The following is a 25,658-nucleotide window of genomic DNA, read 5'->3' as shown; positions in this document are numbered from 1 at the left end:
ATGAACCTCGAGGGAGTCATGCTAAGCGAAATAAGTCAGGCAGAGAAGGACAGATACCATATGTTGTCACTCATAGGTCTAACAGAAGAAACCTAACAGGGGATCATGGGAAGGGGAAAGTGTGGGGAGAGTTAGGGAGGGGGCAGGAGGCAAATCATGAGAGACTCTTGAATACTGAAAACAAACTGAGGGCTGAAGAGCAAGGGGGGAAGGGGATGGGGGTGATGGTCATGGAGAGGGGCACTTGTGGGGAAGAGCACTGGGTGTTATATGGAAACCAACTTGGTAATAAGCTATTTAATTAATTAAAAAAATAATTCATTCACATTTAAAATTTTAAAAAAAGAGAGACTAAATAAAATCTCCATGCCTGTAGGTTGCAAAAAGCAGCCCAACATTTTGTCCATTCATCCTTCAAGAGGTGAACCCTTATTTCCCCACCCCTTGAATCTAACGTGATACCATGACCTGCTTTGAGGAACAGAATAAAACAGAAGGAATGATATGTGCCTTCCAGGCTCGGGCCTCAATAGAAAACCTTGCAGCTCCTATTCTTGCTGTTTTTGGAACCCTCCGACATTTGAACCAGCCATGGATAGCTGGCTGACCGTAGGTACATGACTGAGGTCAGCTTAGCCTAGCCCTCCCAGACCAGAAGAACTGCCCAGCTGAGCCCAGTGCCAATGCTCAACTTGGATTAAAAGCCAAATAAATGGGGACTATCCTAAATCATAGGGTTCTGGGGTGTTTTATTATGCCCCAGCTCTGACATAGTCTTTGTGCCATTCTGATGAAAGACATATCTTAGAGTTGTGACCTCAGGCCACATCAGCACTTGGCCCACAGCCTCTGCAAGGCCACTTGTGATTGCCTCTCCACCCTGCCAGGCCAGGCAGAATTGACTGAGAGCCCCGTGCCATATTTCAGACAGACAAGGAAAACCGCCTGGAGGAGACATGCACTTTCGGCAACGCAAACTTCTCTGAAAGACACAGCAGAGATTTATGGAGGTGGCTGTGTGCTCTGACTACAGATCAGCTCTCCCACATCTCAGCCCAACAGCCTGGGGATCACTGGGCTCATGGTGGCACTGGTCACCTTGGGAAAGGTCTGAGGTCAAGAAAAGGAAAGCCAGAGCCCCATGGAAAAGGCTGCCCCATCAAATACGCATGGCACTGCCTGTCTTTGAAGGGACCAAGGCTCTGATTTCAGGATGCAGCTAATCCATGCAGTGCTTAAAGGAGCACCCCCACAAATGCTTAGCACATCTCACACCGGTCCTGGGAAACCAACGTGGCAGGGATCACCACAGCTCCAGGTTCTGGGTATGGAATCCCAACAAGATTGAGCAGCTTCTAACTGCTGTTAAGAGCTGGGGCTCCAGCCACGGTTTTCCGACTCCAAATACTGGACTTTTCAACACACAACAATACTTCCAATTCAGATTTATCATCAAAGGCTATTTAAGTCAAAGGAGACCTGTGGAAATTATCTAGCCCATCACCTTTGCTTTCCAAATTAACAACACAGATTGATTGGGTACTTACCATGTTCAGTGCAGCCTGCTGAGCACTTTGCATGCATTAACTCTAATCCCCTGGCCCCTTTGGAGGTGGCCACTAACACAATTTGTAGATTAGGTAATGCCATGTAGCATAAAATGTCATTTCCCAGCGTTGAGCGAGTCAGAGGCAGAACTGGAATATGAATACATATCCATCGGACTTCAGAAGCTGAGCTCACTTCCACAGAGACACACGGCCTCTTAGATGGGGACACTGAGGCCCAGAAGGTTGAAGGTCTTGATCAGGATCATGCAGCCCACTGGATTAACTGTTCATTAATCCACCAAGCATTAACTGAGCACCTGCTATTTCCTAGGCACTAGGCTAGTCAATGGAAGCCCAGGCATGACCTGGACATAACCACTGCACTTCATGAGTTTAATTAAGGGAGAAGAGAGGTGGCCATAAATTACTCTAATAAAAGGCAATAAATGACAAATATTTCAAGCAAGCTAGATAAGAGGCTATGAGAGCTCCTGGCTCCTTTACTCTCCCTGACAGATAAGCTCTGATTAGTTCTTTTACTACAGGATGCATTACTTCAGAATGCAGGCTTATGTAAATAAATGTATTTTTTTCTGGTTATTGGTAACTGGCTATAAATTATTCACTTAGTTGGAGGAAAATATTCAGAAACATTAATGGCTTTAAATTATCTGCCTTCCTGTGTTGCTATGCTTGAATATGGAACAGGCAAGTCCCGGGTTGAGTCTATTTCTCTGGGTCGCATCTTTTTCCCCAAACCTCTTCCCCCTTAGCTGCCTACCCTTTCTACCAAGGGATTTTAGATACAGGTCACTGCCATTGGGCCAAAGGAAGTTTTGAAGCTGTGTGATCAAAATGAAGTCCCACTAGATACCATGAGATAATTAACAGGGCCGGAAGGAAGACTGGACAGACATCAGTTATCTCAGGAAGATGAAACAGTTGTTTTTTCCCTCCACCTCTGTGCCATTTCTCAAGCCATATTTTCTTCCTTGCCCCATTCCCACATGCCAAAAAGCCCGTTCTTCCATCAACACAATGCCTTAAGGCCACTTTCTTTGTGAAGTCTTCCAAATTTTTCCCAAATGAAAATCATATGTACTTCCCACAAACCCCTGGACACATGGCCCCGGCTCCTCGAGACTAGAGGGAGTCTGAAGGGGGATCTCCTGACTCTTGTCCTGACTCAGAGAGAGAGAGAGAGAGATGCCTCACCTTCCAGAATCTTCTAGCCTCTGAACACCCTCACAGCAGCACTGGTGATGCAGAAACATTTGTCAGTGCAAGAGGAGTTACTACCACTTTCTTCCAGTACCTAGACTAGGCTGGTACTATTTCACAGCGTGAAGATCTTACCCAGAATAGCCAGGACTAAAACTCAAGTCATCTGGGAACTGCAAGATGGGTTCTATCAAGGCTCTGAGGTCACAGTTCCACAATCTGCTCAGTGGATAAACTTGGGCAAGTCACTCAACCTGTCTAAGTTGGAACTTCCTCTTTGGTAGAATGTAAATAATCACAGTCCTTACCATGTGGGATCTGAGGAAGCTTTTAAGTGAGATAATATGTGATGAGAACTTAGAACATACTAAACACTCAGGAGATGCTAGTTGCACACATCTTATTAAACATTTGCATTCCATGATGCTCCCAGCAGTCTCCTTTCATCCATGTATCCATCTATCCATCCATCCACGCATCCACCATTCAGGCGATTGCTATTCTATGCCGGTTCTGTTCTGCATTGTAGCTACAGAGAGACATAAATCACTGTCCTTCTCATCACGGGACTGTCAGAGCTGGGGAGGGAGACAGATGTGTCCACACGTATTTACAACGGATTGTGGGAAGGGCTGAGACAGAAGGCAGAACCAGGCATGTGCCCAGACAAAAGGAGTAGCTCATTCAGCAGAGGTAAGCACTGAGGGTAGGCTGGTATGTACTCTTCACAGAGAAGACTCTGAAACTGAATTCTGAAAAACAGCTAGCAGTTTGCTGCTTGGGGCGGAGAGAGAGGAGAAAAGCAGAGTCTTTTAGGAAGAACATGATCCGTATGCAGACTTGGAAAGCAAGGCAGATTAGGTAAAGGGAAAGATGGCTGGTATGCGGGAGGCCACAGAATGTAGAGGCTGGGGATTTGGAGGGAGCAAGGGGGCAAGCTGGAGTCAGGCTATGAAGATGACCTGGAATTTGGGGCCTATGACCCATGTCTTTTGAGCCACAGCTATAGACCTTTAGGGAGTGTGTTGACTCTCACCCATCTTGGGGAAGACCTCAAGCTGCCCCCAGTGCAAGGGACAGACTCTCAGAAAAATGTTGCAGTCAGGAAAGTCACAAGGCCAGATTTAGTGTGTTTTCAAAAGATCACTAGGGCAGCCTGAGACTGATCCTAGTAAGCATCCAACTTTGGCTCAGGTCATGATCTCACGATTTGTGACTTCAAGCCCCATGTCAGGCTCTGTGCTGACAGCTCAGAGCTTGGAGCCTGCTTCAGATTCTGTGTCTCCATCTCTCTGTCTGCCCCTCCCATGCACTCATTCGCTCACTCTCTCTCTCAAAAAAAAAAGTTTTTCTTGAAAGATCACTCTGGCCACCAGGGTGGAAGATGGATCTGTGGATGAAGCAGCTGTTTCAGGACTCTGGACAAGCAATAATGAAACTTCAACCAGGTCAGAGCCAGTGGCCCAGTGAGCATGGGGGTGGATCTGGGAGCAGGTGGAGGTCACATCAGCACAACCCAGATGACAGTGGTAACATCAGCTCCTCTTATGAGAGTCACCCAAATGCCAGCCACTGGGCTACACATTTTGCAAGTATCATTTCAAACTCCATATATGATGTTGGTATTACTAATACTCTTTTACAGACTTAAAAAAAAATGAGGCTAAAACAGCTTTGTCATTTGCTTAAGATCATTCAGTCAGCCAAAGGTGGTTAATGCAACTACAAAACTCCCACCTTTAAACCACTATCCAAACTTCATGAACCACAGAAGCCCTTCCTGACATCAAAAGCAGTATTTCCCTGCTTTATTTCATCCCAACACATTCCTGTCTCACTTCCTGTGGACGCTGGGGAGTGCCTGGCCAACAGCTGCCTCATAAAACCCTGTCGGAGACACGAGGGCAGCAGTCAAGTCCCCCACCGCCTTCCCCCGTCTGCCTAAGGATGATGCACCTGGGCATGCACGACGGCTCTCAGGAAGAAGCTGGAGCCACAGAAGCACATTGGAACCACTTTTAACCATGTGCTCAATTCCACAACACCAGTTCTCCACTGCCTGTTCCATCTGCTGTGAATCGCTAGGCACTATGGGCTGGGCACAAAGCCCACTGAAGCAGAGAGAGGCCAGGTGGTCCCACGCCAGGCCAGCAAGGCCAGCGCTACCTCGGGGCCAGGGGGAAGAGACGGACAGTAAAGACTAAGGACTCAGACCCTCATACTGTGTCTGGGGACTTTTGATGTTCGGTGCAGGCTAACAGAGCAATTCCAAAACTGTATTTCTCTGTTCCTCATGATGTTAATAAATGTTCCGGGAGGGGGGGAGGGGAAACACAGTCTGTGGTCAAGGCAGTTGTGTAGCTGTTGAGCTAAACAAAGGAGCTCAGCTTTCTGGACTACAGGACATCCTGGGGTCTTTAATAGTCTAAGATGCATTCAGGAATTTCCAAGAGATGGAATTTCTAAAACTTTTATTGGCCATGGAGTTCTCCTGTCCAAGAAAATCGTGAGGACCTGTGGTGGTAAGTACATGAGCTGGGAAGTACAGGGTTGGCTCATCCTAGCCTTATTCTCTCTTACAAAAAGAACCTTACCCAATGGTGGCAGTAAAATCACAAGCACAATGTTATTAAGCCATTTTGAAAATTGCCTTAACAGCATCCACTTGAGCACAGTTAATGTGTCATCCATCAGTGAGTCTATCTCTAGAGGAAACAAGATTCTCTGGAGGTCTGCAGCAAGAGGCTTTGGTTTACGCTGGGTCCCTCATATCACCAACTCAAAAGGTAGGAAACTAAGCCACTTTTGAATGATCTTTAAAGTGAATGGACTCATTGATACAACAAATATTTATTAAATGCTTCCTCTGTATTAGGTTTATGAATATGAAACACATTTTTTGAGAGGAAGATGGTAGATAAACAAATGAAAGTAATTTTAGACCATGATATTATGAAAGAAATAAAAAAGGGTGATGTAGCAGGTCTTGGGATAGAAAACAAGAGACTGGGTGGTCATGGAAGACAGTTCAGAGGATCTCACATGTGAGCTGAGAGCTGAAAGGTGGGAAAACTTTAGCCAGGAAAACAGCTGGGGGTAGAAAGAGACGCAGCAAGGGGAAGAGATGGCAAGTTCTCTGATTCCAAAGTGGGGAACCATTTACTGTTTCTGCAATAGGAAGGAAGTCAGTGTGGTGGCCCATGAGGAAACACCAGGCAAGTAAAGAGAGCAGGAGCCATCCCAGGATGGAACATGAATTTGGCAAATAGTTTGGATTGTATTCCAAGGACAACAGGAAACCACTGAATGATATTTTTAAGAAAGAGAGTGTGTGCAGGGGAGAGGAGTGTGTGCATGTGGAGAGAGAGAGAGAGAAAGAATATTAAGTAGGCTCCATATTCAGAGTGGAGATCCCACAACCCTGGGATCATGACCTGAGATGAAATCAAGAATCAAGATGTTCAACTGACTGACTGGGCCAACCAGGTGCCCCCAGCAAACTACTGGATGACTGCAATCAGAAAGGGACCTTACATGGTTTATATTTCTAAAAAGATTAGTCTGGCTACTTTGGGGAGACTAAATCTCAAGGAGGGCACAGTTGTAAGCAGGAGGTGAGAGACAGCAGTAGTCATAGATTTGAGACACATTTAGGGGAAAATATAATGCATTAATTCTCTTAGGCCCAATTTGACTTGCAAATCAAAATAACTTGATATCCAATCATTGTCCAAGTCAAATAATAGGTTTTCATTAACAATCAAATTCTGAAATTCTACCCTAAGAGGGGGAAACATATTCTGAAATGAAGGCTAAATTTAATGACCACCTCCCCTCCCCACCCGCCTAAAAAAAAGCCCCACCTGTCACAGTTAATGGTGTTGTTTAATGCAGAATTATCAGAAACAGCACAAATGCCCAAAAATAGCAGCCCCATTAAGAGAGTTATGGTGCATAAGAGGGATTTGAGGGTGGGGAGAATTCAGTGGTAAAACACATGTTCAGGACCTGACACTATGGAAATGAATTCGGACCAGCAGTGAGAAGGGCAAAGGTTGTGAACTAGGAGTCACTTGTACTCACGGGGGCTGGATTTGCAGGGAGGACCTCGGAGGGGAATTCGTGGTGAGTGGTGGAAGAAAGAAGATGGGTAAGTAAAGCTGAATGAAACTACAAGGGACTCTGAACAAATGGTAAGACAGAACAAATACAAGACAGAATTCTATTCAGATCCTGACACACATTAGCTGAGCATTCCACCATTGTCTACGTTCACCATTTCATCAGATCTGCACAGCGATCTCTGGTGCAAGGATCAGCATCCCATTGTGCAGAAGAGGAGACTGAGACTCAGAGACATCCAGTGACTCTTTGAAAGTCACACAGGTTGAAGTTTATTGATCTGGGATCAGCACCAGACACTGCTGACCTCAAAGCAACATACTTCTCTTATATAGCACATTGGTTCAACCTGGGGTTTACCATGTGAATTCCAAAAAGGAATGCCATTATCGATTTATGACCTCAGGTTAATGTGCTGATCTTGGTTTTTCACAGGATTTGGGATTTCATGGGATAAAAACCTAGACATTCTCTCAGCAAAAAGCCATGTTTACCATGTATGCAGGCACTGATTTATTAAGCCCAGAAATGCCAAGATGATTCAAACAATGAGACAGTTTCAGCCATCATAGAATTCTCTGCCTAGCTAAAGAAGAACCAGACAAGCAAATTATATTACACAAAAAAGAAATCAGTGCTTAACACATCTGTAAAGATATGGGAGAACTCACACACATGAGGATTCAGCATGAATTCTGACAGACAGTGATGTTTTCATGGAAATGCACCATGCAAGTTAAGTTTGGGAAGACAGATAGGGCCTCACTAGCACAGAACACAGTGGTTTCGGAGCTCCTGGATAGCTCAGTTGGTTGAGCGTCCAAATCTTGATTTTGGCTCAGGTCACAATCCCAGAATCATGGGATCAAGCTCTGCATTGAGCACAGAACCTGCCTAAGATTCTCTCTCTCTTTCTGTCTCTAGAATAGAATAGAATAGAATAGAACAGAATAGAATAGAATAGAATAGAACAGAACAAAACACAGTGGCTTAGTTAAAAAATGTGCAACCCAACTAGATTATTTCTTCCTGGCTCTTCTGTTACTAGGGTATCCCTTTTGGCAAGTTACTGTAACTTCCTGTGCCTTAGTGATGTCATCTGTAAAACGGGAATCACCCTGTACCTCCTTTCCAGGATTGGTATGAATCAAATAAGAGGCATTCCAAGGTGCCTGGGTGTCTTAGTTGGTTGAGTTTCCGGCTTTGGTGCAGGTTATGATCTTGCATTCATGGGTTCGAGCCCTAAATCAGGCTCTGTGCTGACAGCTAGCTCAGAGCCTGGAGCCTGCTTCAGATTCTGTATCTCCCTCTCTCTCTGACCCTCCCCTGCTTGTGCTATCTCTCTCTGTCTCTCAAAAATAAATTAAAAAAACATTTTAAAAAATTCAAATAGGAGACATTTCGTATTTAGCCTGTGGTCTGCAGTAAGTATTCATACATGACAACAACTGCTTATAGGGTCCAATTAGGTCATTTCAGCCAGAGAGAATGCCATGAAAGGACCATGGAAATGAAACACACAGATGTAGGTGAGACAGCAGAGAGACAAAAGAGCTCTGCAGTGGCCCCGAATGTCATCTTTCCAAGCCCGTACACTCCTGAGGGCACCAGACAGCCAATGAACCTCTGGGAGAAGAAGAGAGAGATCATCAGAATCCTGTTCACAGGAACTAGAGATGGGAGAAGCCAGAATCAGTGGGGAGCTGGAGGCTATGGAGTAGACTTAAGGATAAAAGAAGGGGTTTGGATATCAGGCAATGATAAGGGGGTTCATCCCATTTACAAAGTCACAGAGATGACCAGAGAAAGGAAAAGGTGATGATGGTCGTGATGATGATGATGATGATGATGATGATGATGCTGCTGCTGCTGCTGACGTTGACAATGGGGAGGAGGGGGAGGAGGGGAAGGAAGAGCATGAAGAGAGAATGGGAAAAGAAGGAGGGGGAGGAGGGAAAGATTCACTTTTTCTAGCATGCTGGGGTATCCTCTAGGCTAAGACAGCAGAAAAACCCTGTGATAGGAGTGGCAGCAGAGCCATCTACCCAAGGCGACGTGGTTAGTTAACAGCAGAACCAAAATTTAATTCTGATTCTATCTGATTTACAGTGCTCCTATGCTTGACCATGATACTATTCAGGCTTTTGAAGAGTGACTCCATAGCCCATTCTGGGATCCTGGCTTGAGGACTGCCTTCCATGAGAACATCCGCCTCCCTTGCACTCTCCAAAGTGACACCAGCTGCAATTTAAAGAGCATCTACTGTGCGGTCCAGGTCCCGAGTTGGGCACTTTCCATAGATGGCTGGCCCATTCCCATCTCTGATGAGGCAGCTGGGGCTTCACACCCAGGGGCGTGGGTCTGCTGTCTTCAAGCCTCCGCTGAGATGACGGATCAGGGAGACAGTGTTGCGATTCTATGAGTCCAGGGAAGCAAGGGGAGGGGACACCGCTCTTCCAGGGACCTTCCGAACCCAGGGACAGCCCGCTGACACCCCTGTGAGCAGCGCTGGGAGGGCCTACCTCGAGACTTGCTCCTCCGCTTCCGCCTCCCTGCCGAGGCCCTGCGCGGGGCTGCCTGCAGCTGACCGATCTCGATGGGCGTGTTAGCGCGGAAACTCTCCTTGAACTTCTGCATCAGGGACTCCACTGTCTCCTGCGTCGCCTCAGCTGCTGGTACAGGGTGGGCAATGGGGCTGAGGTTAGGGCTCGGCCTGCTCCTGGCCCCTGGAGGACTGGGTCTGGCCACCCTGTGTCCCTGGAGCTCCCTCCCAGGCCCATAATGATGAAGAAGCCACAGACACCAGTATAGATGTATCTGTTGGCCTCCTCTCATATACATTCAACACACACCATGTTGTAGGCATCACCCCAAGCCCTTGAGGTATGGTGGTGAAAAGTCAGACACAATCCATGATTCAGGGAATTCATAGCATAGGAGGACACATAGCCAGGCATCTCCCAAACTGCAATATTTTTTTGTGATAGGACAGAACAGAATGCTAGAGGAGCACCAAGAAGGGACCTCTCACCCATCCTGGGAGTCAAGGCAGTCTTCCTGGAGAAGACACTATATTCACAGACACCTTAAGGATAAGTAGGAATTAGCAAAGAGGGTAGAATCAGGGTAGGTTTACTAAAATGATGTAGGATAAGGATGATTGCCTGGGTAGGAGGAGAGGCATGTGCAAGGATCCAAAGCCAGAAAGAGCATGGCACCTGAGGAACCGACAGTTTGGTGTGTGTCCAAGGGAGCATGCAAAGAGAAGATGAAGCCAGAGAGGTAAGGTCACTGTCAGTCACATCTAGGAGCTTGGATTGCATCCCAATGGCAGAAGTTTTTCATTGAAAGGCTTTGAACAGAAAACTGATATGTTTAAAATAAGTCCCTTTGACAACAATTCCTAATAATTCCTAATAGAGGATGGTGACCAAGTGCAGAGGTCAAGAGAGAGGCCAGTGCAGCAGTGTGGTAGCCAGCCAGACGCCATGGTGGCCTGAACAGAACAGTGGCAGTGAAGGAAGATGGGAGCCCATGAGTCAAAGAACATTTGAGGAGATAAAACAACGTTACTGTGATACGGAGATCATTTGGTACAGTATCTCAACTTAGGGAAACTGAGTGCGCCCGCCCCCCCCCCCCGCCTCAGCCCCGAACAAGGCATATAACTCACTCCAAGCTATCATGTGCCAAAGTCAAGTCTTCTAACTCTTGGCCCAATGTTCCATTTTATCAATACCCTCAATGGAGTTGTTAATAGCCTCATTTCTATAAAATTGCAAAATTGAGATGGGTAGAAAGTTCCAGAGAATAGTGAGAGTAAGGTCAGAAGGGCATAGAGAAAAAGGTGGAAGATAAAAGAGAAAGGAAAAAAAAAAAACACAGAAAAGCTCGAGAAGGAAGGAGAGAGGCAACATAAAAGGCAAAGAGAGGAAACAGGAAAGAGGCAAAGGAAATTGTCTAAATGGCCTCACTGCCTTTGTTCTGAGACATTCCCAAAGAGAGTCCCAACTTTGAAATCTTCAAGCTCAGCCCTCCCTCCATGTATGTCTCTAGAGGCAAGGACGTATCTTTGGTTTGAGCTACCTGCTGTCTGAGGCCAGGAAATGGTACATGCAAAAGATTCATGCTTCTTTGAAGGGGTTTCACCAGACTGGACAAAGAAGGCTTCTGAACATCCCAATGCCAATTTCTAAGGAGCTCCTGTTTTCTGAGGTAAGGTTATTGGCTTAGATTAATGCATCTGGGGCATAGCTCATATCCAGGTGGCTGTTTTGGGCACTGGGCTCTGTGAGAAGCTCTGTCTTTTATGACACTGGGGAACATCTATGTTTGCTAGGGAAAAGACAATTGACAATACAAATGGAACATGCTGGCATTATAACTTACTCATCTGCCTGTCTTGCTCTCTGGCAAACTTCTCTCCACTGAGTACACTTAAGGTGAACCACGAAGGAGATCCCAAACATGGGACCCCCTATCCAAGCCTGTGATGCACAGCCCTCCAGCAAGAGGCTACCCTCTAAATTCTGAGAATCCCTGCCACGCCCAGTCTTTTAAACCCAAAGATGACAGTGGTTGGCCCCAAATTGTAAGTGTTGGGCTATACTGTGGTCAAGAGCTTAGAGCAAGCCATAGTCTGGAATCCTCCAAGGGAGGGACCCATACATGTGCACCAACACCCATGCCTTCATTCATCTTCCTATCTGTTCATTCATCCATTCAACAGTGTTTTCAGAAAAACCATAATGCATCTCTGACAAGTGCAGGAGGTGTTGTTTTAGCTCAGGCCAACTATAACAAAAGTCACAGATTGGGCAACTTAACAGAAATTTATGTTCTCACAGTTCTGGAGGCTGGAAGGCTGAGGCCAGGGTGCCAACATGGTTGGGTTCTATTGAGGTCTCCCTCCTTGGCTCAGGGACAGTCACACTCTCCTTGTTTACATGGTAGGCAGAGAGAACCAGAGACAGAGAGGAAGAGACTGAGCAAAAGAGGGAGGGGAAGAGACAGATCTCTTCCTCTTCTTCTAACACCACAGTCCTATCCAATTAGGGCCCCCACCTTTATGATCTCATTTAATTTTAATGACCTCTTAAAGCTCTATCTCCAAATATAGTCTGCTATGGATTTTACTGTGTCCTTCCAAATTTCTTAGGTGGAAATCCAAAGCTGTATTTGGACTATATTTGGATACAGGGCTTCTAATAGGTAATTAAGATTAAATAAGGTCATAAGGGTGAGATCCTGATCCAATAGGACTGGTGTATTTATAAGAAGAGGAAGAAATCACTCTCTCCCTCTTGCTCTCCTAACATACACATATACACTAAGGAAAGGCCATGTGGATACCCAGTGAGAAGGAAGCCATCTGCAAGCCAGAACCCAACTGTGCTGGGGTCCTGATTTTGGACTTCCAGCCTCCAGAGCTGTGAGAACATGAGTGTCTGTTGTTTAAGCTCCCAGTCAACAGTACGTTGTTATGTCAGCCCAAGTAGACAACCCACGATCACATAGGACTCTGTGGGGGACACAAGCATGCAGTCCAGAACAAGGTACAATGGTAAAAAAAACAATCAAAACCCCCCTTATACTCACCATATAGACAAGATAGACCAAGATTAATGAAATGACAGACATATATATGTAAAATTTTATAAGTGATATACAGCCCAAATGAGAAGTAAAATAAGATATAAGAGGCTCTATTAGTGGAATATGACCTAGTTTAGGAACATTATGAACACGTGCTTCAAGAAATGGGTAGTAGGACTAAAGTCTGAAAAGAGTATGAGTGAATCAAGTGGGAAGGAAGGAAGGAAGGAAGGAAGGAAGGAAGGGGCAAATGATGAGAACACAAGGGCGGGGAGGATGAATCCAAAGAGCCTATTGAGGAGAAGGAACACCAGAATGGTCTGCCCCAGGCTGCCCCTCGCTGGGCTTGAAACACTGAAAACGAATGGCATGAGATCATGCTGGCGAGGTAAAAGTCCTAAGCCCAACACCAACCCTACCCCTCCTGGAGCTGGTTAAGGACAGAACATGCCAATGGTTTCAGACAGAAGAGTGACTCGATCAGATTTTCATTTAGGGAGGATCATTCCAGCAGCAGAGACCGGAATTCATGGAGAGATGGGAAGACATGGAAGCCATGAGACCAACGAAGAAGATGATGCAGTTATACAGAAGTCCACACGCAAGAAGATGGTCACCTGGGCAGGATGGCAGGGGTAGAGTCACAGAAGTAGACAGGGTGGCAGAAAGAGTCAAGGCAGAAGCAGTACAGACAGAGAAGTGGGCACACTTGAGAGTTCTCTTGCAGGCATAGCTCCCTCAGAAGGCGGTGGATGAATGGAAAAGGTAGAGGAGGGAGTGGCAGGTATGAAGGATGACAGCCTGGCATCCACAGAGGTGTCCTGAAGGCACCTCTCCACAAGAGCCCTGGAAGAGAAGACGTTCCAGAGACTGAAAACACGAGTTGGGTCTGAGATGTGAACATGTGGTTTCTTGCAGACGTCTAGGTAGAGTCTGAGTAGACAGCAGGTTGTGTTGGTCTCACTCTCACACGAGAGAATAGACCCTTTGGAGACCCCACACGTGTACTCCTTGGAAAAGGTACGGAAGCACTATGTGTTGTGGTTCAGAATGTGAGCTTACGGCTCAGTGCAGACCATGGAACGTGTGTTCATTCCTGCTCTGTACTGGTTGTTCTCTATTTGCTTCCCAGACCCTCCCCACCCTAGTTCATTCTGCCCCACTCCATGTTCCCCAGGCAGACCTTCGATGGGCCACATCTCTGCTCCTTGTTATTTGGTGACCAGTTGGCTTTGCCCAGTGGGACAGAAGATGCAGGAGGAAAGACTTCGGTAGTATGTCTTCCCTTGCTCTGATCTGGTCTCTGCACCCTATTCCTAAGAGTCTGCATCCTTGACAATTACAGCTTTGGCCAGGGGCCCAAGTCCACAGATCCCGTCCTCACAGACTCCAGGAAAACCATTTCTTCTTCCTGCCCCGTCAGTGCAAGGAGTTAATAGTGGCTTCCTGATATTTCCTGTCCCTGGTTCCTCCATACCTTCATGCTGATTCTCTTCACTCTGCCTATGCCTCCATAAAAAATCGCTTCATTGAGTTTCTCCTAAAAGTCCCATTTGAAGGTGCCTTCTTTGTCCAGCTGAGACCTTGACTGATACACCATCCCTTTCTGTCATGCTTCTGACATTCACCAATTCTAAAGATCAGCCTTTTCCCATCCTGCTATTTCTGCTCTCTTTTCTCCTAAATCGACACAATCTGTACTGGCTAGGAGGAGAAGCAGACACAGAGAGGGAAGGTTTGCTCCTCTGAGCTGCAAGGGTTTCTGATCGGGACTGTAGCAAATCTCATCCATCTTAGCTGTTCTTGCTGTGGCTCCCATGCCAGAAGCCCAGACTTATAGGGGACGTGCCTGTATAAGCCCCTCCATGGCCTACTGCATCCTGCCTCCCGCTCTCCCCTACCTCCATCCCTCTGATCCCTTTCGGTAGCTCTATCAATATCAATATATCAAGTTGTCCAAACAAGCCACATACCTCCTGGTGCCCGCTGAGCTCTGCCTCCCTAGAGCAGCAAAATGCTCACCCATCGCCTGTATGAATGCAACAGATGGTGCTTGATCTGAGCATCACAGCAGGCCCAGGAATGGAGGGGGGAGGGGGAAGCCATCTCTTTCTACCATGTGAGAGACTGTCAAGTTTAATGGGTATGAACCGCTGGCGCCCAAGGAAGAGGACTCCCCCACCCCCAAGACAGAGAGAGGGGAAGAGAGAAAAGAGGAGGAGGGAGGAAAAGAGAAAACAAGAATGGAAAGGAAACATGTGCTTAGCAGTAAAGGCAGGGGGTGAAAAGGAGGGGGCAGAGAGGAGTGGAAGGGGAGGAGAGAGAGCAGGAAAATAATATGCAGGGAACAGGAAAGGGAGGAGTGGCAAGGGCAAGAGAGGGGTCAGAGGAGGCAGGAGGAGGGGAAGGAGAAATGGGGGACAACGCAAACCTTGAGGGCCTCTGCCAAGGCATGCAGTTTCCAGATACCAGGCAAGCTGCAGCTGATCCTTTGCCCGGCACTACAGGCACCGCATGCTGTGTCCACCCTAGAACCCACCATTCTGTATTCAGAGCCTCCCCCACACAGCCTGGCAGGCCCTGTGACCAACACTTGTATAGACTCCTGTTTCATCTGCATCCCCTTCTTCAATTTTTCTAGACTCATCCAGCCTGTGTAGGAAGAAGAATCACACTTCTTGAATACCAACTCTTTGCTAGGCCAAGGAGCCTGGCATCTCCTTATACTTCCCTCCTAACAAGCTTGAAAGGTATGTATCATTAGCTGATGTTTCAAAATGTGGAAACGGAGACTCAGAGTAGTTAAATCATCTCCTAGGGTCACACAGCTTAGGAACAGCACAGCTGGGATTTGGACACAGGTTACAGTGACACAGATAACCCTAGTTCCATCAATCACACTGACCTACACAAATCCTTTCCAGTTTGTTGGTGGATGGAAATGGATAGTCCAGTCTTGGGGGTTGGAGGTTAATACTCAGGGCCTGGAAAGTGACTCTGACAGCCCAACCTCTCTTTAGTCATCCAAGCAAGGAGCCCCAAGCAACCTGGCCGTGTCTGGAGCCTGGGGCTCCACCTGATTGGAAAGTGACCAGCTATTCCAAAGGAAATTTGCTCAGTGTTGCTGGTCAAGACTGTCTGGCCTGGAGGTCCTAGGCTCAGGCTCAACTCATGTGGCATTTTGTCAGCTTCACCTCACTACAGAACTTATGCTCAGAGAACCAAGCCACAGGTGGGTATTACCTGGCCATAAGGACTACTGAAAGTGAAAAAGCCACTCAAGTTCCAATGTCAACTCTGCCATCGTGTGAGCTTGAGTTACTCTCTTCTCTTGTACAGTGGGTGCTCAGTTTCTTCCTTTGTAAATGTCTGCAGGGCTGTGGGAGGACTGAATGGAAGTATGTACATAAATTATCTACCAGAGCTCCTAGAACATAGTAAGTGCTCAAGAAAGACCAGTCATTACCAAACTTCCTATTGCTCACCCCTTGGCTTCACAATGAGTTGATCAATTCATCCATCCATCCATTTATTCATTTGTTCATTCATTCATTTTTAAAGTCATCTGTGTTATAAAATATCCATTTAGAAAATTCATTTAGAGAGTATATAGTTCCTCCTTTGTTTAAATGTTTATTCATTTTTTGAGAGAGAGGCAGGCAGGGGGGAAGGGGCAGAGAGAAAGAGAGGGAGACAGTGGATCCAAAACAGGATCTGCACCATCAGAAGCAAACCTGATGTAGGGCTTGAACTCATGGACCATGAGATCATGACCTGGGCCAAAATCAGACCCTCAACTGAATGAGCCACCCAGGCACCCAAGTATAGTTCCTCTTTTATTTAGATGTGAGAACAAACACACTAAGAGACAAAGTCACAATAAAAGTCCACAGAAGACCAAGGTCCAATTCTCAGGTCTCCTGATTCCACTACTCTCCTCTGATTCCCCAAATTCTAAGATAACTTTAACCTCAAATGTAGTGATGTTTAATTGTATGTATCAAATTGTCTAGACCATGGTATCTAGATAGCTGGCCAAGCATTATTCTAGATGTTTCTGTGAAAATATTTTAAAGGTATGATTAACATTTAACATAATAGACTTTGAGTAAGGCAGATAACCCTCCATTATGAGGATGGACTTCATCCAACTAGTTGAAGGCCTTAAAAGAAGAAAGACTGGGGCACCTGGGTGGCTCAGTCAGTTAAGGATCTGACTCTTGATCTTGACTCAAATCATGATCTCACAGTTTGTGAGATCGAGCCCCATTGTTGGGCTCTGTGTTGACAGTGTGGATCCTCCTTAGGATTCTCCCTACCCCTCCTCTCTCTGTCCCTTCCCTGCTCTCTCTCTCTCGCGCGCCCGCGCTCTCTCTCTCTCTCTCTTGCTCTCTCAAAATAACTACATAAGCATTAAAAATATAAGACAAAAAAACCACTGACCTCTCCCAAGGGATAAAGAATTCTGCCAGTCAACTATCTTCAGCCTCTAGCTACAACAGTAAACGTTCCCTGCATCTTTAGCCTAATGGTCTACCCTGATGATTTGGGACTTCTCAGCCTCCAGAATCACAGGACTGATTTCCTTAAAACAAATAAGCAAATACACAAACCAACCAATCTCTAGATAGATGCTGATAGAGACAGAAAGAGGTAGGCAGCTGGAGAGATAGAAAACATATATAAATCAATAGGTGATTATAGACATATTGGTTCTGTTTCTCTGGAAAACGCTGACAAACACAGACCTCAGCTTGTGTCCCCAGACTTTGAACAGAGCACATCTAGATGCCAAGATCCAGGAAGATGGTAATAAAGGAAGATATCCCAGTTCTAAAGCACATGCCAGCTGGGAAGCCCAGCTATAAATACAAAGAACCATCAAATTTGGAAGGTGTGAGAGTCCGGTCCCTGAATCCAACATGACATCTCATGTAGGGGTCACCTCTTCATGGAAAGAAAACAAAGATCAAGAACAGTCAGTATCCCTTAGCCAGATGACAATATTCTGCTAGCAGAACAAATTTAAAACCCATATACTTTTTTTTTTAATGGCTACCCCTTCCCAATTCGCAGGGATAAAAAGTTGATGGATAGAATTTTCTCACTTTTTAGTTTGTTTCTCACACACATTTTCTTAAACCTTTGATGCCTACTACAGCTTATCTTCAAGCAAGTGCCTACAGGCAAGACAAATGAACACACAGCAGCAAATATAAATTGGAAAACTTGGGAACAGTCTTGTCTTATACACACCATCTTGGGCCTGTCAGCGAATCCTACAGACTTGTAGGGTGGTTGTAATTTCTGCTGAAGAACTGTATCAAGTGTGAATGATGGAATTAGAATTAGTGATCTTTCCCTCTGTTCTGTTAACAATACAATACCTTCCAGGTTCTCTGGAACTGGTGCCACAGTCCCCTCGCCAGGGCACAGATGGTCTCTAAGATTCTTTTCAGCTCTGTGGCCCTGTAGTTCTAAATGTAAATGGAACTGGGCTTTCACTAAGATGAATGCAGTAACCATAAAAACGGTACTGTTGAATTCGCAAAGACTTCTTATCTCTCAGTAATGTTATCCTTAGAATCTCCTATTTTATAGAGAAGCAAAGGAAGTTTCCAAAGTTTGGGCTGGAGTTGAATCAACAGACAAGTCCTGATCAAGTGAGGAAGGCTCAGCAAGTGGATAGGTAGGGTCAACGCCTTCTTGGTCACTGGATTACCACCTGGACAGCAAGGCATGGCTATGGAAAGGCTTTGGAATCAGCTGCAGTTTGGAACGCTAAGCCCCATATCCTACCAGCTGTGAGATGTGGGCAAATCATTTAACCACCCAAAGCCTCAGCTTCCCCAAGTGTTAAGCTGAGGTTTGCAATTCCAAATGCATAAAGCAGATTTTTGGATTAAATGAGATGCTAAAATGCTTATCACAGTGCCTGATGCAGAAGAAGCATTTAAAAAATGAGAGTTAATACTGTTATTTTTATTGCCAAAAAGATCATAAGCACATCAGCCATAGCAAATCTAGATCTTCTGCCCAAACCTGTGGGGCATATTCAAGTCCAGAATCTGTTGGGACTCACAGGCGCCAGCAGATTCCTGTTCCAGATTCATCCTTTCTATAGCTGCACAGGGAGGCCACGTATGGGGCTCTGCCCGCCCTGGGAATGGAGGGCCTGCTTACATTCTACAAGTGGAATTCTTCAGCTAAAACCATCACTGGGTGCTGTACCCAAAAGTGGCATTGGGGAAACGGTGATGGACTGAATCACCCCTTCTTTAAAACAGGACATTGGAAGCACTTGAGTAGCTCAGTCAGTCAAGCGTCCGGCTTCGGCTCAGGTCATGATCTCACAATTCGTAGGTTCGGGCCCTGCATCGGGCTCTGTGCTGATAGCTAGCTCAGAGCCTGGAGCCTGCTTCAGATTCTGTATCTCCCTCTGTCTCTGACCCTTCCCTGCCTGTGATGTCTCTCTCTGTCTCTCAAAAATAAATTTAAAACATTAAAAATAGGGAAATAAGTAAATAAATAAATAAATAAAACAGGATGTTGGTTCATGGAAGAGACAGGAAAACATAACGAAGATACAGGGTGCTAAATGCCCAGGGAAGTGTGACAAGAACAGTGAGAACACGGCCTCCAATTCCTTTTGCAAGTGTAAAGGCTGTGGGAAATTCCTGGAGGAGAGACCAACTCACCTGAGCCTTAAGGAATGCAGGGCCAGGTCAAGGGGGCTATATCAAGGGGGCCATCAGTAGGCGACAGGGGCAAGAACTGTAGAGAAAACTCCACTTGGTTTGGTTCTTCTTGATCTTAAAGTGGGGGGGTGATATTATTGCCAAGAACATCCATCTCCACTGGGAAGAAGGGTGGCTCTTGCCACACACTCCTACCTCCTCTCCCAAACCCTAAGTCAAAAAGCCCACTTCTTTTAAGAATCCTGCCCTGCAACCCCACTACCCTTTCCTGTGCCTATTCCTCTTATCTCAGATGCTCTGAGCACAACGCAAGCACATCCTGAGATTCGACAGACTTGGATCTAACCCCATCCCCTCATTTACGCACGATGTGGCTTTACGTGTTGGGTATGTTTCTTAAATTGCCCTAAGACCAGTTCTTTGCCTGTAAAACCTTGAGTATCAATCATCCTCAAGAAGTATGGGGTTTTGTGGGGTTTCTCTGGTTAAAATTCAAAGCAATGACATATGCAAAGTGCTTAGCTCAGTACCCAAAACAGATTAAGCACTCAACGAAGTCTAGCCTTTGTTATCATCATTGTGAGCCAGCTTAAGTGAGACAAGCTTGCAGAGCGCCTCGCACCGAGTCAAAGCTTAATGCACGCGGGTTCTTCCTTTTTGGGCAACTCATCACCTTTGACGAAGGGTGTGGACTCTAAGTCCCTGTTGTCCTTCCAAGTATAAATTTTACAATCATTTCTGGCTCCTGTAGAGTTCAAGGTTTCATCTCTACTGTACTCCAGCCAATCCCATCATGATTTATCCCAGAGATGTAGCCATCATCTGGACCCGGATATGGCTACAACATACATCCTGGATCCAACATTTCTGCTCACAGCCCTCTGCCTCCCCTCTTGCCTTGCTCTGTCATGCTCTTCAAGTCTGTGCTCTGACCTCCAGGAATTACCAGGTCTCAAATACATGTGTTGCTGATGAAAATCTAGCTCCATCATCATGAGCCAGAGGAAGCTGTTTTCTGGCAGCAGTGAGATGCCCACCCTCATGCCCTTATGCCTTTCTTTCCCAGAAATTTAATTTCTTCTTGGTTTCACATTTTCCTCCAGAGAGTTAGCTTAGACGTCTCTGGTTGATCCGTTACCAAGGTTCACTTAAATATACCATTCTGATGTGTCAAGGACCACTCATTAGTCATGTAATCATTAATATGATAGCAGTAATAATAATATTAACCACTTATGGAGTGTTTGCAATGTGGTAAGTTTTAAGGTAAACATAGCTATGATTTAGTGTAATTCTCATAATGGCCGTGGTGCATGGAGTTATTAGCCCCACTTCTTCACCCTGCCTCCCCCTCCCTGCCGGCACCCTTGCTGTAGTCTCATTGTATACAGAATGCACTTTATTGCTCCTCGATCTGTTCCCATCTGTGTGACTTGCTTTGGCCAATGGTATTTGGGTAGAAGCCTGCATGTGTCAGTTATAAGCATCAGCTTCAAGAGGTACCGCAGACTTCTGCTCACACATTTACACCTGCCACCACCACGAGGAAGCCCTGTCCGAGCTAGCCCAATGGGGCACAGAGGATGAATGACACATGGTAGATTCACAGCTCTGCAGCAAGGAACAGAGTCACCCTACTCTTAGAGCCCAGGTCGCTGGCCCCAGCCACGCTGCAGATGATGAGCAAGCCTATCTAAGATGAGCACAACACTCTACTCAACCCTCAGAAACATGACAAACTGATGTTTGTTACACCATGCCACTGAGATTCTGTAGCTGGTTGTTACGCAGCTCTACCACGGCAAGGACTGACTGGTGTACAACCAGTCCAGATACAGATTATTATTTTCATCTTACAAATGGGTAGGTGAGGCACACCAAGGGTAATTAATTTTTCAACTGTCATATAACCTCTGAGCAGCAGCCCTGGACAAATATCTTCAAATACTACTCCATGGATTGTTCTGGAATGCGACCAATGGACATGATTTAATGAACAGGCTTGCACATTGGAGTTGATGAAAGTAACCCATTAGCCAGCTTCCCTGTAGTCCCTATTAATAACAATTATGAAGAACACCTCAGAGAGAACAATGACAAGAAACTGAGGTGTCCCTCTTTGGTGGCATAAAGACTATTAACACGTGCATTCGGAGCCTGAAGTGCCGGGCTATGTTTGGTGAACGAATGAATAAAGGTTTCAAGGTAGAGATGACTGGGCACTGAATGAGGGGTATGGAAAATACACATTGTGACATAAGTCCATTACTAAGCCATGCTATGGTGGGGGAGGGGGCATACCAGGGAGCAGAACATGGAATCTGTACAATCGTAGTACTTCAACTGGCAGACTTTCCACCCATCTTCCTTTAAACTAAGAACCTATCTTCCTAGTGCAAAAGGGTGGTTATAAATTTAAACAACATGTAAGTCAACTATAGCAAATGGCAGGGATTTTGGAGTGAAATTAATGCAGCTGCATTATAAATATGTCCTATTTCTCAATATTAAACTCTTAAAAATAGACTGGCTAAATATATAGGCAGTAATGGATTGAGGCTGAGTTGGCGTTACTAGAAGGCTTGGGATTTTCCATTTAATGACTTATAATTTCAATTTCCCATTCCTCCATGACAGTGAGAGCTGGTTGCTTTACTATTCACAATTACATGCCACCACCACACAAAAATGAAAGGAGAAAACTACAGAGCAACATCAGTAGGAGAGGGGAGACCGGAGAATCCTGAATTGAAAACTCAGCAGATCTGGGAGAAGACCCAATCTCCAGTTCCAGCACAGCTGCTGTGTGACTTTGGATACCTTAGCCAGCCTCGCTGCGCCTCAGGAAATAAAAATTTTCTGTGCGATGCATGTTACAGCATGGGATAAGCTGGGCCTCTATACAGTCTGTAATATTGCCACTTCGCTATAGCTTAATATAGACTAGACTTCTAAATTCTGTTTTCTCCCATCCTTAATGATGGTACCACGCAAAGAAGTGAGACAAATCAACATGGTAGAAACACTGAGGTTCAAATCCTCGATCTGCCTATTAGCATACATCACCCTTGAGTCCAGAGACCCTGCCTCTCTGATCCTCAGCTGTTCTTACCTATTTCATGGTAATGAGGACGCCCACAGGAAAGGTTTACATAAGCACATTAGTGATATCACCGCCTCGTATTTGTTAATTTGTTGAGTGCTTACTCTATGCCAGACACCATGACCTCAAATCCCACATACCACAAGCTTGGGGAATGGGTGACATTAGTATCACCCTATGGGGACACAGCTCGATCTGGGGCCCAGGCTAGTCTGCCTCCTGTGGCTTTAACCACTACTGAAATGATACAGACAGCAGGAAGAACAGAAGAAGGATGTGGAGGGAACAGAAGAGGGACTAGGCTGTGGCATGCTAAAGCTGTCCCAAGCACCTATGGGGGCTACTGTGTGGATCTGGGCTGACATGCGTATCTGAGAAATTCGTTTTAGTCCATGGTCAGATGATCTTGAATTATCTTCTTCTTTCCTTATTCAGTCCTGGTTAAACTAGCTCAGCTAAGTATTATGGATACCTCCTTTTTTCCCCTACATCCTTTTCCCAGGGAGCAGCCAAAAAACTAGGCTAAGGCAGTAGAAAGAACTGGAAATCATGTCTTTAGCGGAGCAGAACAAATTCCTCCTCTGATGTTTTTTGGTGAAATAATAGAGATCCATCCCAGGGAGCCATTTGCACAGGGAGCCTGCGTGCACGGGCAGATGGGCCTTGAGGAATGCTCTCATTTTGTTCGGTGTGCACAATGAGGTAGAGAAATGTTGATAAAAAGAGAGAGAGAGGGGGGGGGAGAGGGAGGGAGGGGAAACAGTGAGGCTGTGACAGAACCTTCAAACCAAGGTCCTATAGTGGCAACACTGTGGGTTCTGAGAGCCCTGGGAGGAATCCCACACTCTGTCACTGTTCTGAGAAGGGGTATTCTGGGATTATAAACATGTGCTATCTCTCTCCTCTTGAGCATCTGCCTCTTCCTCCTCGCCTTTTAGCTCTTATCAGTCATCTCCTGATTAAAACTTCCAGAAGCTAGACCCAACATGCCTGGGTGAGCCGTAAGTGTCTGAGCAGATTTTTTTTGAGTCCTCAGCAAAAACATACATTTTATAAACACACATTCAGCCAGGTGTTCTTCTTTCCCCTCCTCACTCATGTCATTTCCACTCAATAATCTGAGCATCAGAGATCTCAGCGGGAGTTAACAGCAAGGCGACCACTGCAAACGCAACATTAATAGAAACATCAAGTCTTAGAACCAGAAGGTGAGAGCTGCGCCATGCATTGCTCAGACCATACCTAGGGGACCGTGTTGAGATCTGAATGTCACATAAAACATACTAGCAACATAGGGGCCCCCAGGTAGCTCAGTCGGTCAAGCGTCCAACTTCGGCTCAGGTCATGATCTTGCAGTTCATGAGTTCAAGCCCTGCATTGTCTTGTCTGCTGTCACTGCAGAGCCTGCTTCAAGTCCTCTGTCCCCCTCTCTCAGCCCTTGCCTCACTTGCTCTCTCTCAAAAACAAATAAACATTTTTTAAAAATTAAAAATATATATATTAGCAAAGTAGAGCAGTACAGGTGTGAGAGGCTAGTCTGAGATGAAGGCTTAGAATGGAATCCCGAGGAACATCAGGGGCTACCTTCAACTACCTGAAGGGCTGCAGGACTAGGACTACTTCTAAGACGAATGTTTAATATCCTTACCACTACAGCTATGTTCCTTGCATCATGATATATGCTTTACACCTAATTAAAAGTCATTTTATTTGAGTATTTACATTGGGCCAAGCACCTGCGAAAATGTCCAAGATTTAATTTCATGTAATTTTCAATGATGCTGTGAAGCAAACTCTGTATCCTTTTTTTTTTTTTCTTTTAATAGATGGAGAAACAAACCCTGATGACATTCAGGGTCTGGACTAAGGCCGAGTTTTTCAGCCTCAGCTTTACTTTCATTTGAGGCTGGAAATTCTCTTTTGTGAGGACTGTCCTATGTACTATTGTAGGATGTTTAGCAGCCTCCCGGGTCTCTGCCAATTAGAGACTAGCAGTCCCCTCCTCAAACTGTCACAACCAAAAGCAACTCCAGATATTGTTCAGTCCTTCTGGATGGGGAAAAAATCATCCCTGGTTGAGAACCACCACCCTAAGGTGACCTAGGAAGTAAGTGGGAAGGCTGGGATTCAAATTTACACATGCCTGGTACTAAGATCCATAATCTTAAGAATAACAGTATCAATAACAGCTATAATGGTAATATTATCATCTTAGAAACCCACTATATGACTGGAAGTAATCAAACTAAGGTGCCACATTCCAAATATTATACAGAAGAGATTCAAATATTAAATAATAGTGAACTAAAAGACAGACCAGACCAATGATAATCCATAAAGTCCATTATGCTGTAAATTTAGACCATGATGTTCTGAATTTTATTTTAAATTCGATAATTATGGAGGAAGAAAAACATCTTAAAATGAATTGTCTTCTCCTTAGAAGGAACTCAAGTTCACCTCTATCTCATACGTGTATGTATATATGTATGTTTAAGACCAGGAAGATGCCCCTCCCAACTCCCTTTCTTCATCTCTCGAACGTAACACAGAGGCACCAACCTTCATGTCCATGCATTTGGGCTCAGGATCACTTGATCCATTGTGTGGTTCTAGGTAGAGGATAGCTAAGATACAATAGCAAGTTGTCAGCTGTGCAGCAGATTGGCAAGTCTCCACCTGTTTGTAGTAAATTAATGACGCCGGAGCAAAGAAGACATTGACAAGAAGGAAGCCCATTAACCTCCCACCTGCCTCTCTTCATGGTCAGAGCATCTACTCCTGAGCTGTATTTGAATGCAGAGGAGGAAAATGGAGGGGGGACATGCACATCTCTAGCGATTACAGACGGAAATGAAAAAAGACACATGGATCTAAGCCAGTGAGAAACCGGCTGGAAGTCAGTCATCCAGGTGAAATTTCAGAGTCAGTTCTCAAAAGAGCCTGATGACACAGTGAATTATACGAGGATGAAGTTAAATTACAGCTGGACTGAGTTGGGCTAAACATAAAAGAGACTTCCTCAATTACCTCAGGAGTCAAGCACCAAGATAAAAAATAAAAACAAAAAAGACAAGAGGAAGCTATGGAGCCCCCATATACAGAAAGCCAAATACAGAGAAAAATCCACCTGTCTGGCTGACTTTGGCATTTACCTGCAAAGCACAGGGACTAAAGCAACATTTATGATGCTGAGTGTAGCAGATCGAACAAGGAGGAGGCCATTTTCCAAAGCGGCATATATATAAAGATGCAAAAGTCCAAAATTGTCATCAGTTCAAAACATGACAAGTCACTTATAATGGCTAGAGTTCAGTGTTCCTGGGGGAACGATGCTGCAGAGGAGGTGAGAAGGAGGGTGTGAACACA

The 25,658-nt window shown here is 45.5% G+C and overlaps 1 protein-coding gene across 2 annotated transcripts in view; it reads right to left on the bottom strand.

Annotated features, from left to right (window-relative positions):
- Positions 1-25,658, bottom strand: part of ASTN2 (astrotactin 2) — an 861,939-nt gene that overhangs the window by 595,962 nt on the left and 240,319 nt on the right. Inside the window, exon 4 of one of the 2 annotated variants that reach the window (XM_029919897.1) lies at positions 9,416-9,565. In XM_029919897.1, coding sequence (XP_029775757.1) covers positions 9,416-9,565 — 150 coding nt within the window. The remainder of the gene's footprint in view (positions 1-9,415; positions 9,566-25,658) is intronic. The other variant, XM_029919896.1, reaches the window with a different exon arrangement.

The sequence above is a fragment of the Suricata suricatta genome, chromosome 13, assembly GCF_006229205.1.
Source record: "Suricata suricatta isolate VVHF042 chromosome 13, meerkat_22Aug2017_6uvM2_HiC, whole genome shotgun sequence".
In the NCBI taxonomy this organism is placed as follows: domain Eukaryota; kingdom Metazoa; phylum Chordata; class Mammalia; order Carnivora; family Herpestidae; genus Suricata; species Suricata suricatta.
The sequence above is the reverse complement of the archived record's forward strand: the minus strand, read 5'-3'. Positions and strand labels throughout refer to the sequence as shown.